This window comes from Chanodichthys erythropterus, chromosome 19 (assembly GCF_024489055.1).
Source record: "Chanodichthys erythropterus isolate Z2021 chromosome 19, ASM2448905v1, whole genome shotgun sequence".
Taxonomy (NCBI): Eukaryota; Metazoa; Chordata; class Actinopteri; order Cypriniformes; family Xenocyprididae; genus Chanodichthys; species Chanodichthys erythropterus.
Window position 1 is genome coordinate 10,080,597 of NC_090239.1, and position 17,297 is coordinate 10,097,893.

Consider the following 17,297-nt stretch of genomic DNA (forward strand, 5'->3'; position numbering starts at 1 on the left):
CTGAAATATACCTTTGTATCAAACAGAAAGTTCCCAGCAACTTTATAACAAATTATTTGACCGTGACAGCTTACTTATTTATAAAGACATGTTTATTACGATTTGAAGCTTCACAGTGTAATTCGCTTTGTTTTGACACACTACGACAAGAGTTTCATGTTTCACACGGAAGTATTTTGGAGTTCGGACCTCGTGTTTAGTGGGACATGCAGACACATGATAACAGTTTGGCGCCCTTCTTACTGTTTTGTAAGTTTATGTCAAATGTTTACGGTATATGCGTTTCTTATACATATTTCCCGCCAATGTTTCTTTTCACTGGCATCATTAATTTTATGGATACACATAACGTACATAATTGTTGAGCATTAACGTTAGGGGTCATGCATATACGTTATACAGTTATTTTTTGGTGACGCTTTATGAATAAATCTAATGAATAAATCCCGTAGTAAGCATTAGAATAGTTGTGCATTCATATATGATCATATATTGTGCATGTGCATTCATATATGAAAATATATACGAATTAGAGTTTCATGACATTTGCAATAATGCATTAATGATATGTTTGTATATATATATATATATATATATATATATATATATATATATATATATATAATTGCTGTTATGTAATACATTTTCATGATCCCATCTAAATATCTTAATATTTTGATATTCTCAGTTTTAATGAAGACTTCAGATGCAAAAGCCTCTAAGTGCCAAGCTTGTATGTTTATGTTCAGTTATTTCACTTTAATGGCAATGAAAAGGACCTATTAATTGCCATTAAAGTCAAATTACTGAACCTAAACATACGAGCATGATAAAAATGCTCATTTTAGAAGAAAATTTCAGATGGCACTTAGAGGCTTTTGCCTCTGAAGTCTTCAAATATTGAAATCTTTTTATCACAATTTCACAGGAAAGTTTTTTCTTGTTTTGTTTCAGCCACATTTTTTAAACTGCATATTGTAAATTTTCTATAATCAATGCAGGTCTGATGTCCTGAATTAACAGCAAATGTGGAGGAGCAGGTTTCTCAGGGGGGCAGGCTGTCTCTTGCTTGGGACGGGCTGTAGTCCTTGTAAACCCTCTCATCTTCCTCCCTGGAGATATCTATCTTTTTACCAGCCATGCTTTAAGCCAGTCCTGCAGAACTCTTTTGAAAAGCGATTAAGACCCCATGTTGCCTTATATTTCTGCAGAACATTGAGAAAAGATGCAAAGTCTATCATCGATTTCCCTGTCCAGCCCCTAACAGTGACTGATATCAAGCAGTATCTTCGTTCTAAAGATATCCCTTTCCATGATGGCTACAGCTGCTTACATGCTCCTAGTATTTTTCTGGAACAAGCACCTGAGGGATCTGGAAGAGAGAACTACTCGCTATTTATCGATAAAACCACCGGACAGTTTCTGTGTAAAGAGACTTTAGTGGAAGGGAGCTGGGAGGACCTCCAGGATTGCATTGAGGTGATGTTGAATGAGGGTCAGACGTCCATCAGCCCTAATGTGCTACTGGGGTTTCCTGAGAGCTTGGAGGAGCAAGAAGAAAGAGAGATGGAGATGAAGGAGGTGCAAAGAATATGGAGCAGCTCTGTGCCTTTTTCTGACCTCCTGGAGGAGGAAGTGCAGCTTGTTAAAACCATGTTCCAGATCGGTAAACTCACCAATGCCACACTGAAGAAATTTGGGGTCAGGTTCTTCAAACCCACCAAGAGTTTGGTGTTCCCCTGGTTTAGTGGACGTGACTCGAGCCTCCGTGGTGTTAAATTGCTTTCTGCTGCCATGAAAGATGACAAACAGGTGGTCTACACTGAAGCCATGGTTCCAAAAGTCTCCAGGTACCACAACCTCTTCGGCCTGCCTTTAATAGGACGGAAAGATGGTGAGGTTGTGCTAACGGGACGTGAGGTGGACAGCATGGCAGTGAGTCAGGCTACCGGTCTTCCGTCTTTGGCCTTGCCACGGGGTGTAAGCTGTCTGCCCCCCATCCTCCTGCCTTATCTGGAGCAATTCAAGAAAGTCACACTGTGGCTGGGGGGAGATATGCGCTCCTGGGAAGCCTCAAAAATATTTTCCAGGAAACTTGGACTGAAACGCTGCTCTCTGATTCGGCCAGGGGAGTTTCAGCCGTGCCCCAGTGAGGCTTTGGCCCAGGCCAAGAACTTGGTGCGAATTGTCAAGGCTTCCATCCCTGCTGCCCACAAGTCCATTGTGTCCTTCAAACAGTTACGGGAGGATGTGTACGGGGAACTGGCTAATGTGGAGCAGGTGGCTGGGATACAGTGGTCTCGATTCCTTGAGCTCAATCGAATCCTTAAAGGTCATCGCAAGGGGGAGCTGACGGTTTTTACAGGTACAGTCAACACAGGATTGCTTTGTATTTCTTAATTGCACTCTAATAATTTTTCTTCAAAAATGTATTATTTAATTATTAAATAAATATAAAAATATTTATAATAATTATTATTTTCATTATTATATAAATGTGTAAAATAGAAAATAAACAAAAAAAAATATGTGCATAAATATTCTAAACAATAAATTGACACATATAATTTTTGTATTTTTTTTATGTGTATATTTGTATATGTAGGTCCCACAGGCAGTGGAAAAACCACCTTCATCAGCGAGTGTGCTCTAGATCTGTGCATGCAGGGTGTCAACACATTATGGGGCAGCTTTGAAATCAACAATGTGCGCCTGGCCAAAATTATGCTGACCCAGTTTGCCAAGCAAAGGCTGGAGGAGAACCTGGACCAATATGACATGTGGGCTGATAAGTTTGAGGACCTGCCTCTCTACTTTATGACCTTTCATGGACAACAGAACATCAAGTAAATCATTGCCATACGTTTGATTGTAAATAAGTATTGTATTGCAAGTCTTAAGGATTTTTTATATAGGCTGTTACATTAAAAAACACTGGAATGATTTTGATATTTTTCTTTTGTAGAGGAGCAGCTTCTTATCATGATCTTTAAATATGAGCTGCTGTTTTTGTCCCTGTGCAGGGCTGTTTTGGATACCATGCAGCATGCTGTTTACCTGTATGACATCAGTCATGTGATCATTGACAACCTGCAGTTTATGATGGGCCAAGAGAACCTGTCCCTAGACAAGTGAGGCAGCAATTTTAATATGCTATTTATTCAGAGCTCCCATGGTCCTGAAATATAGAGGAATTTCAAAAGTGTGATTACCATGCTTGGAAAAGTCATGGAAATTAATTAAATCTTGAATAGTTATGGAAATTCTATATTCATTATTCATTTTTCTAGTTATACTCCGTTATCATATTATATATTTATGCAGCTTGATTTTTTTCTTTCTGAGTCAGATTTCTATAAAATGATTTTTTTTAATCCTCCTTACCACTAATTACAATTTCCCCAAATATGTGGGAACATTTATTCATAATTTATATATATATATATACAGTACAGTCCAAAAGTTTGGAACCACTAAGATTTTTAAAGTTTTTAAAAGAAGTTTCGTCTGCTCACCAAGGCTACATTTATTTAATTAAAAATACAGTAAAAACAGTAATATTGTGAAATATTATTACAATTTAAAATAACTGTTTTCTATTTGAATATATTTCACAAAGTAATTTATTCCTGTGATGGAAAGCTGAATTTTCAGCATCATTACTCCAGTCTTCAGTGTCACATGATCCTTCAGAAATCATTATAATATGCTGATCTGCTGCTCAAGAAACATTTAATGTGTACAATTGTACAAAATATTTGTGTACAATATTTTTTTTCAGGATTATTTGATGAATAGAAAGTTCAAAAGAACAGTGTTTATCTGAAATCTAATCTTTTGTAACATTATAAATGTCTTTACTGCCACTTTTGATTGATTTAATGCATCCTTGCTGAATAAAAGTATTAATTTCTTTAATTCTTACTGAAATTCTTAATTCTTACTGACCCCAAACTTTTGAACGGTAGTGTATAATGCTACAGAAGCTTTGTATTTCAGATAAATGCTGTTCTTTTGAACTTTCTATTCATCAAGGAATCCTGAAAAAAAAAGTACACAACTGTTTTCAGCATTGAAAATAATCATAAAAGTTTCTTGAGCAGCAAATCAGCATATTAGAATGATTTCTGAAGGATCATGTGACACTGAAGACTGGAGTAATGATGCTGAAAATTAAGCTTTGCATCACAGGAATAAATTACTTTGTCAAATATATTTAAATAGAAAACAGCTATTTTAAATTGTAATAATATTTCACAATATTACTGTTTTTACTGTATTTTTAATTAAATAAATGTAGCCTTGGTGAACAGACGAAAATTCTTTTAAAAACATTAAAAATCTTAGTGGTTCCAAACTTTTGGACTGTACTGTGTGTATATATATATATATATATATATATATATATATATATATATATATATATATATATATATACACACATGGATTACTACTACTAATAATGTATTCTTACGTATGTTTTTTTTTTTCCTCAGATTTGCAGTACAAGACCACATAATTGGAGCCTTCAGGAAGTTTGCCACAAACAGCTGCTGTCACGTGACTTTAATTATCCACCCTCGGAAAGAAGAGGATGATAAAGAACTGCAGACAGCATCCATTTTTGGCACAGCCAAGGTTGGTAGATAAAGGCCATGTTTGCATGTTTATTCCTCTGCAACTTTAGTTGAGTAAACGTATACAGATTTTCACATATATATGCTTAGTTTCCATTTATATATATTCCATTTATATAAATATACTTTTTATGTAGTAAACTAACTTAAGGACTTGTTTAGTAAGATTTTACCAGAAAAGGTTTTAGAATTTTTATGATATGTTAATATAAAATATCTTATATAATTTTAACTGCTGTATTTTTCTTTTTGTTTGGTTTTCTTTTTATTGTATTAATGCAACTCTTGTATTTTTTGCAATGAAGATAGCCTTAAATTATGACGTGTCTTTAAAATCTAAACTACTACTATTATAAGAACATCTACCAGGTCTAATGTATAGTTTTCCTCATGTCAGGCCAGTCAAGAGGCAGATAACGTGCTCATCCTTCAGGAGAAGAAATTGGTGACCTGTCCTGGCCGAAGGTCCCTTCAGGTGGCCAAGAACCGCTTTGATGGGGACGTGGGGATCTTTCCCTTAGAATTTAATAAAGCCTCGCTTACCTTCTCTCCTCCTGTGAAGGGAAAGCAGAAAATTCGAAAGGTGAAAGTGGACAAGAATAACAGCATGGAGGAAACCGAGGAGTTTGAACTCAAAGAAACAAGTGAGAAACCTGTCAAGCCTGCCAAAGCCAAGACCTCAAAGACAGTTAAGGGCTCAGCAGCAGGAAAGGGTTCCACAGATTGAGAAGAAAATAATCAGTGGCTCAGAGAATTCATTATTTTCATGAATTCAAATTAAACATGTGTAATACATGAAAATGTAATGTTTTAATGTTAACAAACTTCATTGTTTGTTTATAAAGGTGGTTCTGGATGGATTTGTGTAAGCAATACGTCCTGTTGTCTCACTGTATAAAGGAGTAAATGACACTCAATGAATGTTAGTATTTTTAGATCCTCTTAAAGATTATGCAATGTTTTATACATACACTGATGTTTTATATGCACCAAAATGAAAAACACATTTTTGTTTTCAAAAATATTTGATGGCTTACATAAGGGTTAAAGCTCTTAAAATATGATACAAGACCCTAAAGCTGCATTTGTAGGGATCGTGCCATACGTTTCATTAATGTAAATCCATTTTATGGATTATGTCCAAAAATGTAATGTGATCTATTTCTGTTTCGTTGTAACAGTTACTGTAGGAGAAAAGTGTCACAAATAATAAGTTATTTAAAGGAGCCTGTGAAAATTGTTAATAAAGTGTTTTGTAGATAGTTCTGACAGTTGAATGTTTATATATATATATATATATATAATATATACAGTAGATATGAAAACATAACCCTCAATGAATGTCTTTAAAATGGAGCTTTAATTAATGTAAAGGCAATAACTTGTATCTTTCAATGTGGTTTCATAAAATATAAACTAAAACCTTTTATTTGAATATCCAAGCACATGTTATTATAGTTCTATCTTGGTCTGTAATTAAATTTCAAGGATATTTGCCTTTTACAGTTTTTCTTACTTACAGTTTTTCATACAGTATGTCAAGAAACAATAACAAAATGGAAAAGAAAAAAAGAATAAATTACAACAAATAAAACAGAATGCCAGGGGGAAGTAAATATAAAAGTTCAAAGCAAAGATATAAAATATGCATATATAATATATTATATTATATATAATATATTATTAGTATTATAAAGTTCACAAGCTATCAAAGTTCTTAAAGTTTTCTTGTTTAAAGAGTCTGATACTGATAGGCCTTTTTCTTACAGTGTTTGAACCAACAGCACCTCACCTCTGCAGCGTGTTGGGAAACGTGTCATATGACTTTTTGAACCAATCAGCACACTTCTAGGAAGTATCTGAACCTGACTTGCTGGTTTCTGTTCTTTTACATGAAGTTTATGGATTAATTCAGTTTTACTCACCTTATGTCGCTTATTGTCTGCTGTAAATGAGTTGCTCCGTGATTTAAATTGCATGGCTTCAGCTATCGGAAATCTCAAAAACATAGAATTTGTTTTTCACGTGAAGTAAATTGCGCCACAATGGCAAACATCTGTCCAATTAAAAACGTTGCAGATTTAGTTTCTGAAGCTCGTCGTGTGTACCGGGAAACATTTGACGGGGATGATGCAAATGTTGCAGTTTGCGCCCCAGGACGTGTGAATTTAATCGGAGAACACACAGATTATAATGAAGGATTTGTCCTCCCAATGGTAATGACACTTTCATGACTAAATCATATTTAACAGCAAGTGTTGGTAAAGTATAATAATAAATTGAGCCTTTGATGAATCTTGTGATGACGTTTTACAGCGTTGATTTGATCGGATCATTTAAATCAAACTGTTCGAAAGAACCGATTGGCGGAAATGAATCAGAATCCTCAGCACTGAAGCGTCAAATTTATGACGTGTTGTTTCTTTGTTTGATATGCAAAGTACGTTATCCTGCACAACTGATATCTGAACAATGGAAATGATGGATTGTCCTTTTACATCCTTGATGATACTTTCTATTGTAGCTAAAAGATTGACAAACGTGGTCAATTTATACTCTCCTCATTAATAGGAATTAGTGATAGGAACAGAACAAACATGTTTTCTGATGTTAGTTTGAATGGTTGCAGGCCTTGCCTATGGTGACCGTTATGGTGGGCAGCAAAACTTCTGGCCAGAAGTGCTCTGTTTTAACTCTGACTGAAGCTGCTGATGAGCCCAGGATGGTGGACTTTGATCTCCCAAATGAACTGACCCCACTTTTAAGAGGGCAGCCAAACTGGGCCAATTATGTAAAGGGAGTTATACAGCACTACAGAGGTAATCTTTTGCAATCATTTTTGTCTATCTGGCAAAAAAAAAAAAAGGGAAGTAATGAGGACGTGTGCATTTAGTCTGTCTCTAGCAGGAAATGTGACCCTAGGGGCCCATGCTGAGAATTCATCTTTGGACTAACTTTTTAATGCAATGTTTCCAATACTTGCAGAATAGTTGCTGAGCACACTGTTGTCTTACATTGAAAGTAACCAAAGATTGAATATATACTTATTGCAGAATGGAGTATGCATGTACAGTAGTCAACATTTGAAGTGGATCAAAAAAGTTAATCAAAGTTGTCCTAAGAATTCATTTGTCCCAAAAAGAAGGTTTTAGGACAACTTAATGAAAGGTTTTTGATCCACTTCAAATGTTGACTACTATATTTCTAAACTGAACCTGATCCAGCCTAATAGTATTGCTGTCATGTCTTCTCTTGACATAGCACGGCCCATCCCTGGCTTTAGAGCTGTAATAGCCAGTAGTGTGCCACTAGGAGGTGGACTCTCCAGCTCAGCCTCACTTGAAGTGGCTGTGTACACCTTCCTGCAGCAGCTGTGTCCAGGTAATCACTTCTGTCTGTCACACAATTACTCACCCTCATGTCGTTCCACTAGACCTTCATTCATCTTCGGAACACAAATTTTTACAATATTATATTTGACAATATTAGTTTTTTTACTGTATTTTTGATCAAATAAATGTAAGCATGTTGAATATCTTTTCTCCCCGTCCACAGATGATGGGAATCAGGTAGCAAAGGCAGTGGCCTGTCAGCAGGCTGAACACACTCATGCTGCTGTGCCCTGCGGCATCATGGACCAGTTTGTGTCTGTTTTGGGTAAAGAGGGCAATGCATTACTCATTGACTGCAGGTAAGTAGATTTGCCAGTCAATGTTCTTCTGTCAGATTAGAATGAATCAGTTGTATTTAGTTCAAAAATAATTTGTCAAAACATTTATTACCAAAATTGAATGCAATCTTTTCAGATCTTTGGAAGCCACTGCTGTTCCTTTAGCTGACCCTGGACTTGTAATCCTGATCACTAATTCAAACGTTAGACATACGCTCACAGGCAGCGAGTATCCCACCAGACGAAAACAATGTGAGGACGCAGCAGCCATTTTGGGCAAGAAAAGTCTGAGAGAGGCTACTTTGCAAGATTTGGAGGGTAAGAAAAAGAAAGATTTTATTCAGGAACCATATGTATGTCTTTAATTGAGGTCATTTTATAATAAAATATACATATTTTGTAAAAATCTGAATTTATTCATAGCTGCCAAGGATCGGCTGGACAGTGTGACGTACCAACGGGCACGTCATGTGATTGAGGAGATCGAACGCACAGCGCAAGCTGCCGAGGCACTCAAGAGAGGCGATTACAGAGAGTTTGGGAGGCTGATGGTGGAGAGCCACAATTCTCTTAGGTAAACATCTACAGTCGAAGCAAGATTATCATGTTGGAAGACTAACAGAAGTCAACTCCTTGAAAACATCCCAAGATTAGAAGTGCTTTTCAGTGACTGAAATGTTGTTTGCTTAACCCAATTGTTTGATAGGTGGGGGTAACTGCCGATTAAATGGCTTTTAATGATGCATTCTTTGACTGGGGTTTATATTGTTTGTCTTAGGGATAATTACGAGGTCAGTTGTCTAGAATTGGACGAGCTGGTGTCGGCAGCACTGGAGGTGGATGGGGTGTTCGGGAGTCGGATGACAGGGGGAGGGTTCGGTGGATGCACAGTTACTTTGCTTCGGGCTCATGCCACAGAGAGAGCAGTGAAACACATTCAGGTTTTTACAAGTTTAAGATCCTCTGTGAATCTTTTGACAATTTCATTCAAAGAAATGACTGGATATTTTAAGATATATATTATTATTCGCAACTTAGTGCTTTTCTTTTTCTCTGTTTTACAGGAGAAATATCATGGATCTCCAACTTTCTTCATAACTAAACCATCAGAAGGAGCTCATGCTCTCAGTCTATGATTTTTAACCACTGATTTTTTTTTTAAGTTCTTGATTTTCACTGTAATTTACATTTTTATCACTAATCATCTTATACTAATCCAGTGTTGAGGGTGACGCATTAAAAGTAACGAGTTATGTAATCAGATTACTTTTTCAAGTAACTAGTACTTTTTTACTTTTACTTTTTCAATTTACAACAACATATCAAAGTTACTTTTTGAAATAAATAACGCAAGGTACGTTTTCACATTTATTGACTGGCAGCTTTCCTGCACCCATGTTGAGAGACTTAAAGACCAGAGGCATTGTGTGCGCTGTGTGTAAACATGACGGTTATTGTAGTTCTAGACTAAATGTGAACATGCATTTACTTATCTCACTTGCATAAAATCATTTAGTATTCCTCAAAATCAATAAAATCAAATTCAGTCTCAGAATTTATGCAAACCTGTAATAATTAACTATAGTAAATTACACAAAAATACTTTATGTATTTAATCTCACTTTATTAACCAATGTCTTTGGTTCTGACCTTCAATGATCTAATTCAACCATACTATTAAGCAGAAATTACTTTAGATTAGATTTAGAAATAAGAGTGTTGAACATCCTTCTCCTGTATCCTATTCTTCTTTAATCCAGAATGGCATCACAGCTAAAAGGTCTATTTGAGCTGCGCCCTCTACTGTACAGGCATAAATATGCATTTCCTTCAGCCTGAGGCTTATTCATTTAACTTTTGGTGTGAAAGGGCTTTAACATTTGCCAAAAAAAAACACAAACAACACAAACAAGCCCAGGAGAGAAAAAGTAATGCAAAAGTAATGCATTACTTTTCATAAAAAGTAACTAAATAACACAATTAGTTACTTTTTAGGGAGTAATGCAATATTGTAATGCATTACTTTTAAAAGTAACTTTCCCCAACACTGTACTAATCAGAATCAGTTCTCTCCAATCAATGCCACAAATGTTATGAATATTATCAGTACATACATTTGTCTTGCATCTGTGTATTCTTTACAGTCTTGCATTCAGAAGCCCAATTCCCACAATGATTAATGTTTAAAACAAAGATGATTTATGTAATAAAGCAATTATGTAATTAAAAGGAATTGTGTTTGAATTATTCAATTTAACAAGATTTTAAATAATTTGATTATACTCAAAAATGTGAAAGTTGAATTAGTATATCAAGCAATATGTATATGTACTTATGTGTAGATACTTTTCTGTTGCATTGCAGTAATGTGAATTGGGTGGGGGTGTGCAGCTATATTATCTTTTTTATTTACTTATATATTTCTTATATGTGGAGCTCAGGTTTTTAAAATACACTTAAACAGCATTTTATGATGCATTGTTTTTATTGTAAACAGTGTTAGTGGGTCATATAGATTGTGCTCTAATGAGTTCTATAGCGTGTGCGCCCCCTGCTGGCCGCATACTGAACTGTCCCGGAAAGCGTTGTTCAGGGAGGAGCCAGAGCGCAAATCAGCAGTAAGCGCAGCAGGAAACACTTCACTGATAATCCTCCAACACTGTGTCCATACACAGACCTCGAAGCCGAGGTAAACATAATTCGAGGCTGCTCTCCTTCACCGCACGGTGTGGTTTTCTCTCTTCACCTCAGGATAATTGAGTAAACCCGCTTGAATCGTGGACAGTGCCGGGACATCAGGCCGCGGTGAATCAGGTGAGTCCTGCCCGGGCCCGTCGACTGCTGTCCGGCCACAGGTGTTTCCACTAACCGACTGTATGGATGTGTTTCAAAACGTACTAGGCTGCCTAGATTGCGAATGCACAGATATTCATGTGCTACCTAGACATGCTATCTAGACAAGAAGCTCACTAGGTTTTATGATAAAGTCAGTGAATTCTAACTTCCAGCTCTGTATGAACTTAACATATGTTATTATAATGGAATAGACTGCTTACACTGTCTGTTTACACACCTCTTATTTAATCCGTAGTGTAATCTCTTATTTTGTATTTTGAGTGTCATTCAGGTAACTAATAAATAACCTTCAGTCTAAAACCGAAACCAACACCTATTCCTGACCGTGTTCAGGACTGTTGTCCTTTATTATCATGAAACGGCATCCTTGTGAAAGAGAGAACAGAGAATGTATTGTTAGGTCTCTGGTTACTATCTCTCCTGTACTGTTAGTATATTTTCAATGGCTTACAAGTGTTTCAATGGATTTGACCATTTATTTTGTTAGTGAGAACTTTTTTTAGGTATAATAAGAGTATTCATATTTCTAACTTTTTATTAAAACACGTTAAGTGATTGTTAAACAGTGCTTTATGTTACTTGACCTGCTGTGAGACCCACTAAAGGGTGCTATTATTAGGTAGGCTGGACAATAAAGAACCAATTAAAAGGTGTGGGTTTTGTAGAAATACATTCGGTTCTGGGTAGCATCATTATTTGTCTATTTCAGATCAGAGGCTATGGTGCTACACCTGGGTTTGAGTGTAAAGTTAAAGTGCTTTGGCAAAGATTGGTTGTCCTTGGCATAGATTGGTGAATGGCAGGCTGTCCCACCGGTCTGACAGGTTGAGAATCGAGAGTGATAAAGCCTCCGCCTCTCATGTTGCTTCACACACAGCCATGTTCCCGATGTCCTGTTTCTCTCATTTGCAAAGCGACTAAAGTTGAGTCACTTACCTTCATGGTTAATTTGTGTATTAAACATATTGTTCACTAGCAATTGTGCCATACACAGTAGGTTGATTTTGAACTGCTGGCGTCACATGTAATTAATCTTGGGTCATTTCTTTCAGAAGCCGCTTGTAATGTATGGCTTTATTGAGCTTTGGCCCTTTAGGAGAGCCAATGCAAAGTACTTGTGCAGTGTGACCTCAGATAACACATATAAAATTGTGTTAATGCACCTGACAAACTAGACTTCGTTTCAAACCCGTCATGCTTGTGTTGACACAAGGATAGACCTGAAATACACGTCGGAGACGGATACTGTGTGAAATGGAGAACAAAGCACATTTTAGAGAAAAGTGTCAATCGCATTACCATCTAAATAAGTACCAAATAAGATTTTTTTTTTTTCTTTTTGAAAAATTAAAACTTTTATTAAGGATGCATTAAAATTAAATTGATCAAAAGAGACAGTAAAGTCCTTTATAATGTTACTGATGATTTCTATTTAAAATTAATGCTGTTCTATTCATTCAACAAAATATAAATCAATTTCCAGAAAAATATTAAGCAGCACAACTGTTTTATATATTGATAGTAAATGTTTCTTGAGCACCAAATCAGCATATTAGAATGATTTCTGAAGGATCATGTGACACTGAAGACTGGCCTAATGATGCTGAAAATTCAGCTTTGCCATCACAGGAATAAATTACTTTTTAAAATATAAAGAAAACAGTCATTTTCAATTTAAATATTTTACAATACTACTGTTTTTACTGTATTTTTGATAAAATAAATGCAGCCTTAATGGTGAGCATAAGAGACTTCTTTCAGTATCATTTAAAAATCATACCAACCCCAAACTTTTTATCAGAAGTGTAGAAATTGACTTGTTTGATACCTGTTTGGTTCGAAGCCAATGCTGCCCTAAGAGGCCACAATTTTATAAGAAGAACGCTAATGTTCTTGCTCATTCGCATGTCCAAAGTTTCATATTTTAAGTATTTGTGCTCCAGAGAGCTTGAACTTGTTGCAGTCGGTTAATGAAGAGCTACAAATAGTTGTTGACTGTTTACATAAAGTACTATGTCTCTGTATTTACCTGACTTGATACCCGAGCAGCTCATGTCCTGTATCAACTGCAACAGATTTATCAGTTTGAGACGTTTGGGTGTAAATGTGGTTTTATGCTTCTTCTTCATGGCCCTTCTCAGAGAAGACAGGAAAGGCTTGAGTCTGGGGACTGACATCCTGTGGTGGGCCACACCCTGCAGCCATAGACAAGATCTTATTTTTGCGTTTTTACAGAGAGGAAGAGAAGGTAAACAGGGCTTCTCACTTCCACAGCAACAAACGTTTGGCGTGGGTGATAGCATGCAGGGAGAGATCAGCTTTACAATGACCAATAAGAATGAGAGGAAGTTCATCCAACACTTCCTCATCCTCTTCAGCTGTTCTTTTTTTAAGCGCTATGAACTTTTGTCTTCTGGATGTCTAACTTGGATGGACATTTTTGAACAAATAAAAATGATCTTACCGCTGGTCATAAGTTACTTATTATGGACTTTGTTATATTGAGTAGCTGGCTGCGATATCTTTTATGACAGTATTGACTTCCTCAGAATACACAGGCCTGTGGCCAGTGCTCTGTTGTCATTATGCATGATATTTGTATATAGGGTTCTCACGGTAACAAAATTTCAGTAGTCGGTACCAGTACCAGTAAAATTTTGTGGTTCTCTGTAACAATTTCAGTACCAGAGCAAAAACTGTTGAATTAAATTGTTTAAAATATGTCTCATCTATTGGTTATCACTGACACTTTTTTTTTAAATTAAATTGCGCATTTAAATATGGTTGTTAATCCAGAAACTTCGCAGTGTATGTATCAGCAAATGCGTATTCAGACTGTAAATGGGTAATAAAAAGAAAGCAAGAGAAGAGCTGTCAGTCTCTAAAGCACAAGCTCACTGAATTCTGCACTCTCGTGAAAATGATTTATTTTTATAATTAAAAAAGCTGTCTTAATTATTCAATGTATCTCTCATTCACGTCTTGCTTACACTTTGAAAGTATTCTCGAGTGTGCGACTCGCGTTGAACAAAACCTTGTGCATTTTCAGCGGTGTTCAGCTGATTCTGACTAACTTACTGACTAGCACCTCTGATAGGCGTTTGCGTTCATGTGCTCAACAGATATGATTGTGATTGGCTACAGTACTCAACGCTTGTAAAAGCACACTGTAGATAGAAACCTTTGACGCTCTGAGAGCACTCAAACACGAACGAGAGCGCTTGAAAGTAGCGTCTATCAGCGGGTAACGAATATGCCCAGTACTCCGTACTACCGTTACTGCAGAAATGCTGGTACCATCAACTTTTTTTTTTTTGGACTCTATTTGTAGATCAAATAAGGGGCCGATCACACGTATAAAATATGTGTGTGTAAAAAATATATATATATATATAATATTAGTAATTAGTAATTAGGGCTGTCAAACGATTAATCGCGATTAATCGCATACAAAATAAAAGTTTGAGTTTGCATAATATATGTGTGAGTAATGTGTGTAAATAATATGTATATATAAATACACACAAATTAATGTATATATTTAAGAGAAATATGTTATTTATGTACAAAAAAATTATTTATATATAATATAAATTATATAAAAATATAAATAAATAAATATACTTGTAAATATTTCTCAAATATATATACATGGATGTGTTTGTATTTATATATACATAATTACACACAGTACACCCACATATATTAGGCAAACTCAAACTTTTATTTTGTATGCGATTAATCGTGATTAATCGTTTGACAGCCCTAATATATATAATATAATATAATATTAATAAATATATAATATAATATAATATAATATAATATAATATTTATTTATGATACATTTATTTGTTATGGAAAGGCAGAAGCTGATCGGTTGGTTCTTGTCACATGACCTGCGGAGCGCTTGCACATTCTGAAAAGTTCCTGGAAAACGCACTGTATGTGCGTCATGACCGTGTCGCTTCCATTATGAGCGCGCCTGCATTTGAAATAACTGACCTGCGTGATATGTGAACGGCCCCTAAATGTGTTTTTATGTCTGTCTTTTTTTTTTTCTGTGGGTTTAATTGTTGTGATTTTTAGTACAGGTATACCACTGCATTATGTCATATAATTCCATAATAAAATACTTTGTTTGTTGATATTTTAAAAAATGTTCATAATAAAATGTTTTGTAAATAATTGTTAACATTTGATCAAAATGTAAATATGTAATTTACATACTTCCATTAAAAAGTTTGGGGTTAGTGAGATTGTGTTTTTAAACACAACGTTCCAAGGAAGGTTCTGTTAATCAAGAAATCCTGAAAAAGCTTATTTGCTGCCTTTCTTGAGCAGCAAATCAGCATATTAGAATGATTTCTGAAGGAGGATTTCTAATTGTTGAGCCCTGAGTTATGAGTGTAAGTGTTTATTTAAAAACAAAGAACCCGCAGACTCCTAGTGTCCTAAAACAAAGATTTTTCCAAAAGTATATTCTCTCCATCCATATTATCTTGTGGCAGTTGAACTGGTTTTCATTGTGTTTGCATGCTGTTTTTTCCCTCAATCAGGGTGTAGCTGGTGTTTATTGCAGCTTGACCTATTTGTACTTGACTGACTTTCTCCTGACCTTAAATATCATTTAGTTAATTTGTTAGCGCCCTTTTACCCATATTGAATCTAAAATGGGATATGCAGTTCCTCGATTTCCCAGAATGACCGGCATGACATATTTAACGTGCCGTGTGAAACCAGGTTATGCAGCTGAGGGAGAACGTCTATGGTGAGAGAGTTCACTGACAGTTCCAAGCTCATGTCAGGACAGGTTCTCCAATCTTGCCTTCTCCTCTGATCTTTGTTTCCTGTGGGATGCTATGCTGAGAATGTAGTGATGTCACTAGTAATGCATTAGCTGAAACTCCTTATCTGATGCAATGAGAAGTATTTCGGGTACAAAAGACAAAGTATTTTGAAATCTAACTTGCTTTATTCATTATTCGTACTTGCTGAGGCTGCACTATTACTATTGCTCATATAGAGTACTTTTATTTTTTTAAAGCAGTCGTCAGATAGATTTAATTTAATTTATTTTATTTGTATTATTTATGTATATATGTACCATTCAAAAGTTTAGGGCCAATAAGATTTATTTATTTATTATATTTTTTATGAAAGAATCATATGCTTACCAAGGCTGTATATTTTATCAAAAATACAGTAATAATAGTAATATTTTAAAATATTATTTTTTCATGTCTTCAGTGTCACATGATCCTTCAAAAATCTTTATAATAACAAGAAACATTTCTTCTTATTATTATCATAGTTAAAAAAAAGTTGTGTTGCTTAATATTTTGGTGTGAAAACCGTGATGGATTTTTGTCAGGATTCTCTGAATAGAATAAAAAAAAAAAAAACAGTATTTATTAAAAAAATATACATGTGTGTATATATAATATAATATAATATAATATAATATAATATAATATAATATAATATAATATAATATAATATAATATAATATAACATTTTTATAAAAATGTTAAAGTCTTTACTGACAATTTTTTATCAATTTAGTGCATCCTTGCTAATTAAAAGTATTAATTTCTTTCAAAATAAAACACGTAAGCTGCTTTAATTTTAATTTGAATGTCTTTAAGTTTTTGCTGGTTTCAGGTGCAGGTCTGTTGCTGTGAGCGCTTGTCCTCTTAGACTATTGTTCTTTAACAGAGGCACCTCTGTAAAGGGGTGAAGTCATGGAGAAGTGGAACCTGCTCTACTGAAACTGGCCATCAGAAACTGTAGCTTTAACACCTGAAATTACATCTGAATTGTTGCTTCTCTTTTTAACGATTGCTTTGTGCAACTAGTAATAGAAGTAAGCTATATGAGTAGTATATGTAGCCTACTGTAATAACAACCGTCAAGCTGGGTGGGACGTTTTGGATCTGAAAACTTGCCTCAGTTTGTGTTGTGCTGTGTCATGAAATGAGAGTGTGTTGTAGGTCTCGAATTTACTGTGGGCGTACGTAGGCTGTTTTTAAACTAAAAAGCAGTTGACCTCTCCTGACCATAGGGTGCTATTTTCTGGCTGCTGTCCTGAGGCTGTCCTAGGCTAGTAACACTTCAATGAGGTAGTCGTCAAA

General features: G+C 35.3%; 3 protein-coding genes across 5 annotated transcripts in view; all 3 read left to right on the forward strand.

Annotated features, from left to right (window-relative positions):
- Window positions 1-21: 21 nt before the first annotated feature.
- twnk (twinkle mtDNA helicase) lies at window positions 22-6,005 on the forward strand. Its single transcript, XM_067369199.1, has 6 exons — window positions 22-249; window positions 1,002-2,365; window positions 2,606-2,846; window positions 3,024-3,131; window positions 4,497-4,638; window positions 5,035-6,005. Exons 2-6 carry the CDS (start codon window positions 1,027-1,029, stop codon window positions 5,362-5,364), a joined length of 2,160 nt encoding a protein of 719 aa, XP_067225300.1. The 5' UTR covers window positions 22-249; window positions 1,002-1,026; the 3' UTR covers window positions 5,365-6,005.
- Window positions 6,006-6,484: 479 nt separating this feature from the next.
- galk1 (galactokinase 1) lies at window positions 6,485-10,513 on the forward strand. The gene is made up of 8 exons (XM_067369434.1): window positions 6,485-6,853; window positions 7,267-7,456; window positions 7,899-8,018; window positions 8,193-8,328; window positions 8,444-8,625; window positions 8,731-8,881; window positions 9,086-9,248; window positions 9,372-10,513. The coding sequence occupies exons 1-8, from the start codon at window positions 6,683-6,685 to the stop codon at window positions 9,441-9,443; spliced, it is 1,185 nt and encodes a 394-aa protein (XP_067225535.1). The 5' UTR covers window positions 6,485-6,682; the 3' UTR covers window positions 9,444-10,513.
- A 420-nt stretch (window positions 10,514-10,933) lies between these two features.
- The window catches only part of llgl2 (LLGL scribble cell polarity complex component 2), a 31,200-nt gene continuing 24,836 nt past the window's right edge, over window positions 10,934-17,297 (forward strand). For all 3 annotated transcript variants that reach the window (XM_067369216.1, XM_067369217.1, XM_067369218.1), the window contains exon 1: window positions 10,934-11,121. The gene's annotated coding sequence lies outside the window, so the exon portion shown is untranslated. The remainder of the gene's footprint in view (window positions 11,122-17,297) is intronic.

Bases quoted from the DNA above. Each gene is read 5' to 3' on its own strand.
- twnk (XM_067369199.1), top strand. From the start codon at position 1,027: ATGTGGAGGAGCAGGTTTCTCAGGGGGGCAGGCTGTCTCTTGCTTGGG. The intron at 2,366-2,605 runs GTACAGTCAACA...TTGTATATGTAG, and splicing joins GGAGCTGACGGTTTTTACAG to GTCCCACAGGCAGTGGAAAA. The intron at 4,639-5,034 runs GTTGGTAGATAA...TCCTCATGTCAG, and splicing joins CCATTTTTGGCACAGCCAAG to GCCAGTCAAGAGGCAGATAA.
- galk1 (XM_067369434.1), top strand. From the start codon at position 6,683: ATGGCAAACATCTGTCCAATTAAAAACGTTGCAGATTTAGTTTCTGAA. The intron at 8,019-8,192 runs GTAATCACTTCT...CCCCGTCCACAG, and splicing joins CCTGCAGCAGCTGTGTCCAG to ATGATGGGAATCAGGTAGCA. The intron at 8,329-8,443 runs GTAAGTAGATTT...CAATCTTTTCAG, and splicing joins GCATTACTCATTGACTGCAG to ATCTTTGGAAGCCACTGCTG.